Raw genomic sequence first — 15,281 nt, 5'->3', positions numbered from 1 at the left:
AAAATATGGAGGATAATTAACACAATACTGCATATGGGAAGGGGAGTAGTAGGTGAATACATGTAATGTATATAGAAAAGCTAACAGTAATACTGTTTACTAAAATCTGCATCGCCGCATTGGCCAACAGCGTTGGATAGATCAGTTAGCGCAAGCCCTTTTGCAGATTGGGACGTGGACTCTTTCTTAGGTCTTTGGAAATCACTTAACAATTATGGTCACTGTAGCTAAACACCGGTACCCGTTTCTGTTAGGGGAAAAGTGTTAATGAGTCTCCTTTCCTTATAGACCATGCGGCCCGGAACGCTATATACATTACATGTATTCACCTACTACTCCCCTTCCCATATGCAGTATTGTGTTAATTATCCTCCATATTTTATATATCATCTGTTTTTTTACATTTCCTTATAACAACATGGTATTTTTGTGTTATTGTATCATATTTAATATTGCATACTTGGTGCTTCTCTGTCTGCCCTAAAGAGATCTGAAATGACTATTACGCCCCTTTCATACAAGGAAATTGCCGGGTCTATCGAGTTGGGAAATTCCCGGATCTCAGCCTGACACTGGAGAAGAACGGGGTTGAGGATCTGGGACTTCATCCTGGGTAGTTTCCTTTGACACTTTTAATAATGCGTATTGACTTGCAAAAACCCACTTTTCTTTTAACTAGTTTATTTCCATTTATTTCTTTTATTTTCATTTGTTGTCTTTCATTTTATTTTATTTACCTTCTATATGACCCATGACCTTAGTGCTGTGAGAGAGTAATGCTAACCACTACAGAGTCCATGCTGCCTATACAACCATTATCACTTTTTCAAATGTAACTGAAAATGTCAGCACACGGACTTGCTATAGTTTGGAAAAAAATGAGTCTGGATTTGACGGTTTATACATTTGTTTTATTATTGTCATTTGCTGACCAATAAACAATATTACAAAACAAACAACAACAAAAAAGAAATTGAAGCAAACACCGCAAGAAATAGTATAGGACAGGTGGAGTCTCTCATACTGTATGTAAAATGCTTGGGACCAAAAGTTAGTTTTTGTAGTTTGGAATATTTGTATTCCATCATGAAATATCTTGGTTTTGGGTATAAGTGTAAATACAAAATACATCAATTTAATTATTTATTACCACTTATTTATATAGTGCACACATATTCCGCAGCGCTTTACAGAGAATATTTGCCATTTCTGTCCCTGCTCCAGTGAAGTGTTCAATCTATACTCCCTACCACACTTACGCACACTTAAACACTCTTTTGTGCACCATTTAACTTTCCAGAATATTTTTGGAGTGTGGGAAGAAACCGGAGTACCCGAAGGGGTACTTGTTTCCTAGCACGGCGCCCGTCGCAGGTGATCGCATACCTTAACTCAAGGTATGCGATGGACACGACCAACTCAATTTCAGGGCTATTTTTAGCCTTTTCCCCGACAATTACAAAATCGCGTCCATCGCATGCCTTAAGTTAAGGCATGCGATGTGACTGATGCGATGGACGCGATTTTACATAGGGAACAATGTTAAATGGGCCAATGGACCCGATTTTTCATTGTATACCCACCCTTATGGGTATTTTACATGTGAAATGCCCCCCCCCCATTGTTAACGCCACACCCACGATGAACGCCAACCCGAAGCGTGGGGAGCGGCGGCGGTACGCGTCCTCCGACCTTTTCATACCCCCACTATCCACGTCGGCGTGGAGTTGATTTTACATAGTGTGGCGAGCGCAGCGTGGCGAGCGGACGCGTAATATCTGTGAAGTAATGCGTGTCCCCTCGCGGAGCTCGCTGCGCTCGAGATGCTTCGGGCTTTCGCCACACTATATAAAATCAACTCCACGCCGACGTGGATAGTGGGGGTATGAAAAGGACGGAGGACGCGTACCGCCGCCGCTCGCCACTCTTCGGGTTGGCGTTCATCGTGGGGTGTTGTTAACAATGGGGGGGCATTTGACCCATCAGGGTGGGTATACAATGAAAATTGGGGTCTGGGGAGCATTTAACATTGGGCCCAATGTAAAATCGGGTCTCAGGGACCATTTTACATTGGTTCCGATGTAAAAATGGCATTGATCATGTCGATCGTATGCGATGCGATGAATGCTATTTTTTTGGACCCGATGGATACAATCAAAATCGCAGGCGCCGTGCTAGGAAACAAGTACCCCCGAAGGAAACCCACTCATGCACAGGGTGAATCAGAGCCGGCCCTAGCCTAAATGACGCCCTAGGCAAGATTTTGGCTGGTGCCCCCTAGCACCGCCACTAGTTCCGCCTCTGACCCTGCTCCCCTTTCCCAGCACCATCAACCCTCATCATAGCAGCCATAATTTTGGTGCTCCTACCCGCAATATTTAGAAACAGTGCACACATTCGGTGCGCAGCCCAAACAGGGGTGTGTTCTTGCTGGGAAGGGGCATGGCCACCCAATAGTACCCCCAATTCAAATTATGCCACACAGTAGTGCCACTTTATTCACATTATATCATGCGATGGTGTCCCTTACTCATGTTACATCACACAGTAGTACCACTTTACCTTATGTACATTACTCCTCACATTATACCCTTAGAAAAAAATCCTGACGAAATATTGTATTTTAAGCACCTCCATGGCCACACTGCAACCCATCACAAAGCAGTGTGTGCTGGGCAGAGGAGAAGAGCTGCAGCTGCTGCTGTCACTTAAGGGGAGGGGACCCGGGGCCCCCACTGGGCCCTTCCATCAGACTTTGGCCTGGGTAATTTGTACCCCCTACCCCTTTCTCTCGGCACCCCTGATAATACCACACAGTAATGCCCCTTACACATGACACACATTATTAATGTCCTTATAACCATAATGCCCCTTACATATATGCCAACCTTTATTAATGCCCTTCATACACATAATGACACTTACACATATGTTGCACATTATTAATGCCCTTATACACATGACAGACATAATGCCCATTACACATATGTTGCACATTATTAATGCATTTATAAATGACACACATAATGCCCCTTACACATATGCCGAACACTATTGCACAACCAACCCACCCACAGACAGCACTCGCACAGCCGCTAACACTGTGACCTCTGCCTCTGCTTGGATTCAGATGTTTCCTCATACATCTTGACTCAATAAGCCATGCAGCTCCTGGCCAGTTCTGCTAAGGTTGAGTGCATTTTTTGCTGAACATTCGTCTTATTTGCATTGTTATGACCAGCACACACAGGGAGCTTCCGGTGATTCAAATGCAGATACAGCCTCACTCACACACAGAATATAGGCATGCTGCATAGCATTTTAATCAGCAGAAGCTGCTGATGCCCCTTAGGCATTCCAAATGCCCTAGGCAATTGCCTAGTTTGCCTATGCCTAAGGCCGGCTCTGGGGTGAATATACCACTTCACACAGGTAGTCTGTGGTGGTAATCAATCCCACAACCTCAGTGCTGTGAGGCAGTAATACTGTTACATCATCCATACTGCCCCATAGAACTGTGTGCCGCAGCACCCTAGGGTTGGTGGTCGAGGACCAATTAAAATTAATTACGGTCAATGTAATTGGTATCCACTAGCACTGGTTTTGCCTATCTTAAAATATGTGTACAAACAAACAAATCTTGTCCCTCACTAAACCTAAAGGTGCCCATACACGTTGCAATTATTGTATACAATATCGCATCTCACCACATCACATCTTGGTTTTGCGATGAGATGAGATCTAGTACATAAAGTATGTGCAGCACATGCTTTTTGTTCTAGATCTCATCTCATCTCATCGCAAAACCGAGATGTGATGTGATGAGTTGCGATATTATATACAATAATTGTAACGTGTATGGGCACCTTAAAAATGATCTCAACACAATTTATCAATAACAAACTTTTTGTCCTAGAAGTGCCATGGACTCCACCTGTATACACGATGTACCTATACAGCTCCAAAAGTAGGATAAAGGAAATACAATCACATACAGCAAAGGAAACGGAGGAAATATTTTCCAGAAAATACAAATACATTTTTATTTATTTTTATCTTTTTAATGTCCATCTCTTCCGGCTGGAAACTCTTAACCCTTTGAGTGCCGACGTCGCTGTGAGCGATCCTCAAGATATCCTCTAAAAATGCCGGCGTCGCTCACAGCAACTGTTCTTTTAGTAGAAACACAAATACAGCAATAAGTCAATTCATTGGAGTTCAGTTAAATATTGCACCCAAAAAAAGAACAGAGCGGCGCTGGCATTTTTAACGGATATTTTGAGGATCTCTCGCAGCAACATTGGCACTCAAGGGGTTAATAAAAAGGTTTGCCTGGCAATTTTCACACCTAAGTTGACAGATTCCCTTGGCACTCAAAGGGTTAATACATAACACTATATGGAATCATAGGCCCCCGACTATAACATATAGAGCTATCAGATATTTCCCACAAGGCAGTTCTGCAATCCCATAAAGGGCTAAGTGCATATACGGGGCATAGAAACGTGAGGAAGCTTCTGATGCCCTCTATAATTACAGTAGGAAGGGCATGGTTCTTGATAATACAAGTACATGTACAGTAAGGGGTAAATGTAATAAAGCTTCTAAAAATTAAACGTGGGGAGGATGTTAGCAACCAATCAGATTCGGTCTATCATTTTCTGAGACGCAATAGGGAAATGATAGACAGAATCTGATTGGATGCTATAGGGAACATCAGCTATTTTCATTTTTAGGCACTATAATAAATGAACCCCTTGGACATCAGGGGGTGACACTTAATAAGATGCGGTTTTTCGACTTTTAGTAAAAAAAAAACTTAATAGGATGCGAATTGCGGTATATATTACACTTTTTGCTGTGAAAATCACACATTCTGACCTGACGATTTTGAAACACTTCCAATTGGCATCCAGATGTTTTCCCATTATAAAGTACACAACTCGCAAATGTAATAGGATGCGATTTTGGGAAAATGTTACCAAAAATCGCAAAGTTCAACATGTCGTATTTGACAGGACCATGCACAGACCAATGCGATCTGTGCATGGTTCTGTACAAGAAAATGTGTAAAAGTAAAATTGGAAAAAAAACAATGGTGTAGGGTCCCCCCCCTGAGCACAACCAGCCCCGGGCTCAAAGAACCAGTCCTTGTTTTAGAAATTCAGGGGACAAAAAAACATAGGGGATCCCCAGGATTTCTAAAACCAGCACCAGGCTCAAGGGCCAGTTCTGGTTCAATCCGGTCCAGACAAATGAATAGGGGATCCCCAGGATTTCTAAAACCAGCACCAGGCTCAAGGGCCAGTTCTGGTTCAATCCGGTCCAGACAAATGAATAGGGGTCCCCCGTATTTTGATAACCAGCACCAGGCCCAAACAGCCAACAGGGTAATGCCACGGCGGGGGAAACTTTTTATGCAAGTGGAGAACCACAAGTCCAGTATGCGGCACAGGCTTGCTGGGACTCATAGTTCCACAGCAGTACCCAATAGGGTTATCTTTCATTTACATCAGCCCAGGGGCACCAGGGACAGCCTCGGGTTTCAGCCTGGGCAGGGGGTAACTCTGGAGGGGTCCCCTTTATTGGGGGGGGGGGGGGGGTGTCCCCACTCCTCCAGGGTCCCTGTCTGGGCTGACCAGCTACGGGGATGATTGCATTGGACGGGGGAACATGCATAAAAAGTTCCCCAGCTGTGGCATTACCCTGTTGGGGCCCGGTGCTGGTTGTCAAAATACGGGGGACCCCTACTCATTTTGTCTCCTGTATTTTGGAAACCAGCACCAGCCCTTGAGCCTGGTGCTGGTTTTAAGAAATCCTGGGGCTCTCCTATGTTTTTTGTCACCTGAATTTCTAAAACCAGGACCGGTTCTTTGTGCTCGGGCTGGTTATGCTCAGGAGGGGGGACCTCATACCGTCCCCCCCCCCCACAAATCCCACATTTCATGACTAAAATTCGCACCATTGCGATTTCAGAACCTTACTAAAGATCGCATCCTATTAAATGTTACCCCAGGAGTCACCAATCATAAGCTTTGACAACAGGGGTGTAGATCTGGGGTTTGGAAGAGAAGTCTAGACCTGCTCTTGATTTATGTACTGTAGGTGTCATTTATAGTTTATACACCTACAATAGAAAGAAGAAAACCATTACTCCACAGCCTCGCTGATTGTCACAGCATCACAGTGAACAAGGATCACTGTTTGCATATATTTTTCCTATTTATTTAAAGGAGCATTAGCTGTGAGTGGTGCAGATGGCTAAGGGCCTCGGGTTGGGCTTGTGCAGTAATAGCATGGAAATCAGATAAAATGTTCCGGACTGATGAATGCAGTCATTACAACCTACTGAGAAGCAAGACAAAGCAATTGGTGGCACTTCTCTTTGTAGGAAGGAAAAATCTCTGTTGCTTTAGATAAAACTTTGGTAGATGCTAGATCCAAGTAGGCTAAAAGACCTCTGGGGCAAAATGTAATAGGTCTGAGATTTTTAGTAATATGCAATTCTTTTGTTAAACGGACAAAATCGCGAGTTAACTGGAAATTGCACATGTAGTAACAGTGCGGAATGACGCGCTTCCGCCAAATACCCTGCACAGACACAGTGTCTTTAAGCAACGTATATATATATATATTTATATATTTATTAAATGGCATGCCCCACCGAGCATAACCAGCCCTGGGCTCTTTGAGCTGGGGGGAAAAATATCTGGAGTCGCCCCGTATTTAAGAAAGCAGCATCGGGCTCTTAGACAGGCCCTGGTGCCAAAGATAGGGTGGACAAAAAGAATATGGGTCCCCCGTATTGTGGAACCAACATGGGGCACCAACGACAGTGGTCATGCCACAGCCGCAGGACACTTTTTATATAGGGGTTCCCCCCAGGCTTCACCCATCCAGGGCTGAACCCCGGGGCTGTCCCTGGTGCCCCTGGGTTGTGGACGCCGGGCTGATATTTTGGTTGAAGAAAATAGGAAAAACAACAACACTGGGTTGTACTGGTGAACTACAAGTCTCAGCAAGCCTCCCCCACATGCAGGGACTTGGAGAACTACAAGTCCCAGCATGTGGGCATTAAAGGGCCCGCTGAGACTTGTAGTTCACCAGTATGACCAAGGTTACAATAAATACAGCCAGACACCCAGACAGTATAGCTTTAAACATGCATACACATACCCATACATACACATACTTACCTCCCCTCAGTAGCGCATGCAGGGGGGGTCTCTGAGTACCCAGAACACCCCCCCCCCCAGGAATCTGAGGGCCCTAATCCCCTCTTTCCATGGGTACAAGAATTTTAAAACTCAGCCCTGGGGAACCAGAGATATCTGACTTCAAAGCAGTGGTCCCCATCCAAGCCTGTTAATTGCTGTTCCCAGTCAGATATTTCAGTTTCTCTTTTCTGAGGATACATTCCAAAAGCTGGGACTCTCGCCCTTTGAGGGAAGCTAGAAGCTGGACTCTACTGTGCCCAGAACCAGAGATATCAGCCTTCCAGCAGCTGGTTACTGCTCCAGCTCCACACACCTGGTAAGTAGTTTTATATACTCGTTGGCAGATTGCTCTGCCTCCTGAACTCTGAACCCCTAGTCCCCAATACCATTTGGTAGGTGGGATTCTCTGGTTTTTAATTCCATTAAATGCTAAGAAATCTAGTTCCTGGAACTGGAGATATCTGCAGTCAAGCAAGCTGCCCTCCCACCAGAAAATTATGAATAATAAGCCCACTCCACTATACACCCCTCCTCTGCATATTAAACATCCTCTACCACCCTGGAAGTTATGTATTGGGATCCATTCATTCAGCCCAATGCCCCCTTCTCCCACCCCATCTCCCACCATCTGTGCAGTAAAGGGGTAATTAGTGGAAATTACTGAGCCCTACATGCTGAGTGGTTGATATAATACCCCCTAACACCCGCAGGACATCAAAGCTTCCGCTCATAGCACCCCCCACCCCTACCGCTGGAGGATAGTTAGGGGCCCCAATACATTGCTATGCCCAGGGGTCTACTCTGCTGTTATGTATATATTTTTTTATATATATATATATATATATATAATTATTATTATTATTATTATTATTTATATACATTTGGTCTATCTATAATACTTTAACTGACCTGGCATATACTGGGTCACCTAAGTGTCCATCTCCGTGCTTTGCTCCGCCTCTCTGGAAACCCCCTTCTGAAAATCCTGCGTTTGCCCCTGCCCCTGGACCCCACACTGGGTGGTCCTTTTCTTCAGTAGGGTTCCCGGGGGGTTAAAATAAAATTCTGTACCAAGACCCCGCACAGGAGATACGCATTTGAGTATTTGCAGATGCGGCTTACCGCCGCTTCTGAGGCAATCTAAGTGACGTCACCAATCAGATATGAGCTAAGCCCTGATTGGATGTAGCCGTCTCCATGGAACCAGGACCAGTCCAAGAGCCTGGTGCTGGTTTCTAAAATTCGGGGGGGGGGGGGGGGGGGGGGTTAGGGGGCAGATCATTTTTATCCATTATTTGTAAAACCAGGACCGGCTCAAAGAGATCATGGGCTGCAACACCTGACCCCATGTCATGCTGTTCCATTTCAATTTTACCCAAAAATGCACATTCCATTACTAAGAAACGCACATGTCTAAAAAACAAATCGCACATTGCCGTTACTAAAAATCGACAGAAATCGCAAATGATTTCTGACTTTGTCTTAAAATAAAATCAGACCCTATTACAAGTGCGATATTTGACATGTGATGTACAATATGGTGCAATTTTTTTAGTTGTCCCTATAACACTATTACATTTCACTTCTGACGTCAAAAACCATGTGACCCATGACGGCCAGGTGTCCACATGGATATCTATTGGGAAATGTAACCCGTGGCGAGCAAAAACACACTTAAGCCAATCTTGCTCTTCTTCCAGCTGTCATGGGTCTCATGGTTGTGATGTTAAAGGTCCTTTATAATACATTCCCCTACATGCTTTTAGCAGAAATTATAAAAATGACAAGCAGGGGAAGATCCAGAGGGGGGGGGGGGGGGGTGTCTGTAGCACACTTTAAAATTCAAATAGGGGAGGCAAGCAACTGCCATTCCAAACTGACTCACTGGCAGAGGGTGTGGCTCCTCTATTTGAATTTTGAACGTGCTGCAGCCCCTCCTCTGGAGCCAAGCGTAACTTTTTAACTTGTGTATTGCTACATTTAAACAGTTACTTGTACAGTACATGAAAACCCTCACTCTGTGTAGCTGTTGCTTGTCGGAACCCGGGAGGACAGTCCAATAATTCAGTTCTTACTGTGTTTTTCTAAAGAATGGAATCCCGATATGGAAATGTAAAGAATAAGTGGGAGGAAGCCGGGATCCGTGGCAGTTACTGCACTGATGCTTTCTTCATTCACTTCCATCTTTACATTAGATAAAGAGAACAACCTCTGTACAATCTGAAATGTGCCTTGGTGGATGAGATCAGACAGCAGCGGTCCTGTCCTTGAACAAAGTCCTTCATCTGATGTGATGTTTGGCTAATTAAGGAGAGAACACAGGAATACAGTTAATCCCAGAGGCTGGAAGGTTATGATTTATAGTTTTTAACAAGCTCCGTGCTAGAGGGCTGTAGCAAGGCATAGCTACTGGCAGTGCGGAAACACTTTATTCTTACATTATATTACTAGATGCGCCAATGCAGATCTGATTGCACTGCTGACATTTGTTATGGTATTGAAGTGAAACAATAAAAATCTCAGTAAAGATCATGGGAATATAATAAAGTTAAACACTATCACTATGCTTAAGTAACAGTAAGGTGGACTACTGTAAATGTCTGTAAATAGAATATATATATATGTATATAATATATATGTAAGAGACTAGATGTACAACGTGTTTCCCGCACATGATTTACAGTCTAATTATATCTGTAATATAACGAGGCACAGGAGATGCCGATCCTCAGCCATGTCAGCAACATACATTAATTTCATTGTTCTCTAAAATGACAATTTCTCTTCTGGTGTCTAATTAAATCCCTCGCCCTCTGTTCGCCCTCATCCTCAATAGAGGACAATCATCTTTGTTTTATCTTATCAGAGCGTAGTTAAAGCCTACAAAACCCCGAGTGCGTGCCTAGCTGAAAGGAAAGAGGCCATTGGGCCGTACGCATGGCTGTGGTGGACTGAGAAGACAAAGGCGGGAAAACTAATAGGAAACGTTAGTTGGTGGGAAAAAGATATACGTAAAATAAGCGAAGGGCTTCGATGCATGCTTTGTAAGAAGTACTGATAGAAAAGGTCAGCATGGCAAACAAAATGCTACAAAACTAGGTTGGGGTAAGCAACTTTGGGGCCCATTTTTAAATGATTGCATATACAATGAGAACTGTGCGGAATATTGCCGCCCATGATCGCATTGTAAAATGCGATCCTAACGGCAGGATGTATCAACCCCTGCTCGCAGGGACAGGGCTCCGAAAGCAGCCCGTCCCTGCGATGTGCTGAGCCGACCCCGCTGCCCCGGCACCAATGTGGTGTGTAGCCCATAGGCTACAATGGGTTATCGCCATCTCAGAATGGTGATAGCCCAGGGATGCGATGTGCTGCTGCCCGATGTTGATAGATCAGGCAGCTTCACATCCCCCATAGAAACCTATGGGGGAGGTGGCCGGCAGTGGTGCAGCAGGGATTGGAAATTCCTGCTGTGGTCCCTCCTTATACATTCAGGGGAAAATACATATTATTTGCGGCTAACCCCCGAAAATGGGTGTTTTCAGGGATTTCGACGCAAATTTAGAATGATAAATGGCCCCCAAAATACAAATTAATAGTGGCCTGGGTGCGGGGAGAGGGGGAATCATTGGATGAGTGTGGGAGAAGGGGGTGGTACAACAAGGGTATGGTGTCATTAGGATTAAATGTTCCACATTCACAAATTACAGTATCCCAGCTTATCTAACTTAAATACTGATCATAATACAGCACAGGGCTAGGGAACCCTTGGAAATAGTGGCACCTTGACATTTTCAGTGGCACTTACTACACAAGTTGTGCTGCTCCTCCCCTCCTATTCCACATCAATCCCTCTCAGAGGAGACCTTTACTACACACTAGACACTCTCCAGACTGGGGAACATAGGTGTGACCTGTATGCACAGCAGACCCTAGGCCCCTGGTGCATGGATATCCAGGCCAATGGTCAATGGTGTCTAGGTAGACAGTTGATAGGTCAACACCACATAGTTGAGAAGGTTTACATAGAGAAACGTTGACATGAAAATGGTTGTCATGAAGGATTTTTTATAAATATATATATATGTAATTTCTTTTGAACTTTTTGATACTTTACCCTCCATGTAGAAACGGTAAAGTGCCTGAAGCAAAGCAAGTGAAGCAACAATAATTGGGGTCTATGTGAAAACATCTACATCTTGACTTCCTATTTAAAACAAAAAAACATATGCTGACCGTTTCAGGTGTCGCCTAATGCTATGTCAACCTTTTGTCTATTTCATAATTTTCCATTGTTAATAACAAGTATCTGTCAAATCTGTTTAACCTGTTTCAGCACAAGGACAAATGATTTTGTTGGCTTCAACCAGTAAAAGAACATAAAAGAGCCGAACCCGCACTAATATATATATATATATATATATATATATATATATATATATATATATAGCACCTTTTTACACCTCTAGGGGCCAGTAAGGGCACAAATGTGTATATTCACCCAGCATATATAAAAGCATATAGTTAATAAAATATTTCATATTATAATGTAAACATTTATTAACATGGTCAAAAGGACGACTCAGGCAAAAGATCGACCTTTTGCTTGAGTTGCTTGAGTTGACCCTTTCACCATGTTGACCTTTTTACTGTTGACCAATAGTGGTCGACTTAGGCCAGTATTCAATGAGAAAAATTTGCCGTGTTTTATGGCGAGTTTGTGCTGTTTTCGCGTTGGAAGGAGCATTTTGCTCTCCAAAAGTGAACCACCCTATTCAATGTGATATTTTCGCCGTCTTTTTAAGTGATTTTCGCCGTGTCTCTCCGTGTCGCAATTCTCCATCTTTTCATGGAGAACTGGAATGTGAACTTTTAAACTAAAAGGTTTTTTATTTTAATTTTGGTGTAAAAAAAATCAGGATTTTTTTCTATGAAGGGGCATGTTATTTTTATTCATGTGCTTATAAGCACATGAATATATATTTAATAAAAAAAAAAATATATATATATATATTTTTTTTACACAGAGCAGCCAGCAGGGGGCCGGAGCTCTCGAGCCGCTCATTAGATATTCATATATTCACTGCATCCGATCATTGTGCTGCCTGGGTCCCGGGGAGCCCACCTCCCCTCCACATATGTTCTGGGGTAGCCAGGGAGACTTTAATCTCCCTGGCTGCCACCGGCTCCCTGCCAGCTCCCTGCCGCGGACGCTCGTCCGCTGCAGGGGTTAAGACTCGCCGCGAGTGGCGGCGAGTCTTAACCATATTGAATAGTGGGAGCAGGAGAGGCAGCGAGCCCTCCGGAACAGGGCGAGTGCATGGCGAGAGAAAAAATCTCTCGCCATGCACGGAGAATTTTTCTCCTTGCGGTCTACTGCCCTTAGACACTGTTGACCTAACAACCTGTACCCAGGGTTAAGCACTAGGGGGAGCTTTAGGGTAGGGATACTGTCAACCTAATGACCGCATTCTGACCATCGAGTTTCCATTGTTGGTATTCTGACTGTTGGGATCCCGACTGCATCCCAACTGGCCAAGAGTGCAGCCATAATGCCTTCTTGACACTACAACAGCCTTGGATCTTGCTGAGAATGTTACCACAAAAGTACTGTAGCTCACAATGGGCCAGATGTACTAAGCTTGAAAAGTGATAAAATGGAGAGTGATAAACCACCAGCCAATCAGCAACTAACTGCCATGTCACAGGCTGTGTTTGAAAAATGACAGGTAGGAGCTGATTGGTCGGAGGTTTATCCCTCTAATTCCTGCAAGTTCTTTATTTAAAGCTTCTCGCATCCTAACAGGTTTCTTCTGATTCGTCATTAAAACAATCCTCAATATTGTATGCAGTACCACATCCTGGGGTAGCTGCACCACACTCATAATCAAGGCTCACCTGGGACCTGGATCTGTTAGACCCCTGCAGAGCTAAGAACTCCTATTTAGAGACAAATGACTTCTTTATCCATTCCATAAGCCCCTAACGCTTGCTAGACTGCTGACTAGAAACAGCAGCCGGCACTCGTACACATTCATCACAGAACACCGTATCTTCATTCCCAGTAAAAGATTTATTGCAGACCGCACAGTTGCTAAATGCTTCTCCTTTTTTGACATCTTCTTTTAGGAGCCATTGCTGCTGAAGGCACTCTGTAGATTTAGACATGCCGGCACTTTTATATTATCCTAGGGATGGCCATCGACCATCGATGATTCGAAATAATCGATGGTTCATGGCCGATGTTGAATACTTTTGCCATTGATGGGGGAGAACCAGATGGTTTTCCTCCATCGATGGAATAGCAAAACAATGTTTTGCTTTTTTTTAATTAAAGTGTCGGGACACTGAGCATAGTTCCGCCCCCGTCACCCGCAAAGCCCCGCCCCCTGTGTTTTTTTATTGGCCCACAGGCCAATCAATCAAATACAATGGATGACCATCGATATGTAGAAATATCGATGGTCATCCATTGCATAGTTAAGCACTATCGATGGCCAGTTGCAGAATTTCTATTGATGGCAATGTCAACGATGGCCATCCCTATATTATCCACTAATTTAATGGAGAATATCTACCTAATGAGGACTTACCTCGAATGGGCACTAACCGGCCATTGTAGAGAATGATTATTTGTCCATTCTGCTTCCACAGTATCACAGTAATCCACTCTGTGTATTGAGAGGCCAATCGCAGCTCCTCTCTGGTGTGTGGTGACATCTTTAATACCATTCTGGTCCGCCAACATCATCGACCCCCCTAGCCTGCAGCTGTGCTCTACCACTGGACAAGCTAGGGGGCAGTATTCTCCAGTTCTGACTCCAGACATCGTCCCACTCAGTGGCTGGACCTACTGTAGGACCTGATTGATAGGACGGGTGTGGTATAGCACACCGACAGGCGGGATCCCAACAGTCATTATGTCTGATGTCTCAGCGGGGGGGGAGCACAACAAAGCCCCTTGCGGTCTCGCTGCGCTTGCCACGCCGCAGACACAATGTCCCTCTATGGACCCCCACGAGGAAGAATAGCCGAAGGCCCTCGGGATCCCGAGTGTCGGTGTAATGACTGTCGGAATCCCAACTGTCTGTCAGTCACCCGGCACCCGATAAGGCACAAAACGCGCCCGCCAAGATGGAATCAGCTCCAATACTCCCCAATCACAAGTGTAATTCACCCCTGGGTAGCCACCCCGCCACACACCGTGGCTCCAGAAGGCACACTGTTTGGCAAGAATAACCAGGGTTGTCTAGCCTCCCAGAATGACCTGGAGGCTCCCGGAATTTGTGTCTGCCTCCCAGCCCCCCTGAAAGGCGGGTAACCCTTTTGGAATCCCCCAGCCTCCCACAATTCCCACTAGGCAGGGGGTCCGCGGTAACCCGATGACGCAAATCTTGTCACTGTGGACCCGTCCCCACTCTGCAATGCCTGAAATACCAATATTGCAATGCGGGGACGTGGCCACGATGACAAGATCGTAATGGCCATGCCCCAAAATACAGCACAGCGTTTCAGTCCCACCTTCGGCCATGCCCCCTTCACAGCATGTCTGCTGGCTACTTCCCCTTCTTCGGCTAGCGGGCAGCTGAAAAGTAGGCAACCCCGGGATAATTCTTGCATCAAAAATATCAAACCACCCGACTATAGCTTGTGATTAAGGAAAAAACAACAACGGAGGAGAGGAGGCAGTAGGCTATATACACGTGGTCCTTGCGAGTGACAACTTCCTGTCTATACCTAAGGAAATGGGTTACTAACTCAGAGTAATGGATGCCAAGAAATGTACCTTTAAGAAAAAACAAACTACAATAGATGCCACTGTCTCTGGTTCCTATAGCTACAAGGAAGAACCAAGATATGAAATTCATAAAATATGCAGAAATATAAAGCACATTTGTCACGAGAAATAAACAAAACAACAATATAGGGACGGAAAAAATGAATGCCATTATTCCCAGTGAAACCAACGCATTTACTGTAGATGTAACTCATGACGCAGTTAACCAGATTCTGCAAGATTCTAACTAATGAAAACACATTAATTGCACAAGGAGGCAGCCCTGG

General features: G+C 44.5%; 1 protein-coding gene across 3 annotated transcripts in view; it reads right to left on the bottom strand.

The window, feature by feature from the left end:
- Positions 1-6,624: 6,624 nt before the first annotated feature.
- Positions 6,625-15,281, bottom strand: part of GSDME (gasdermin E) — an 88,309-nt gene continuing 79,652 nt past the window's right edge. For 2 of the 3 annotated variants that reach the window (XM_083189191.1, XM_083189195.1), the window contains one exon: positions 6,625-9,518. In XM_083189191.1, coding sequence (XP_083045317.1) covers positions 9,282-9,518 — 237 coding nt within the window. In that variant the 3' untranslated portion in view covers positions 6,625-9,281. The remainder of the gene's footprint in view (positions 9,519-15,281) is intronic. The other variant, XM_083189194.1, reaches the window with a different exon arrangement.

This window comes from Crinia signifera, chromosome 5, assembly GCF_055691185.1.
Source record: "Crinia signifera chromosome 5, ASM5569118v1, whole genome shotgun sequence".
In the NCBI taxonomy this organism is placed as follows: domain Eukaryota; kingdom Metazoa; phylum Chordata; class Amphibia; order Anura; family Myobatrachidae; genus Crinia; species Crinia signifera.
This window is presented reverse-complemented; position numbering and strand designations above follow the sequence as displayed.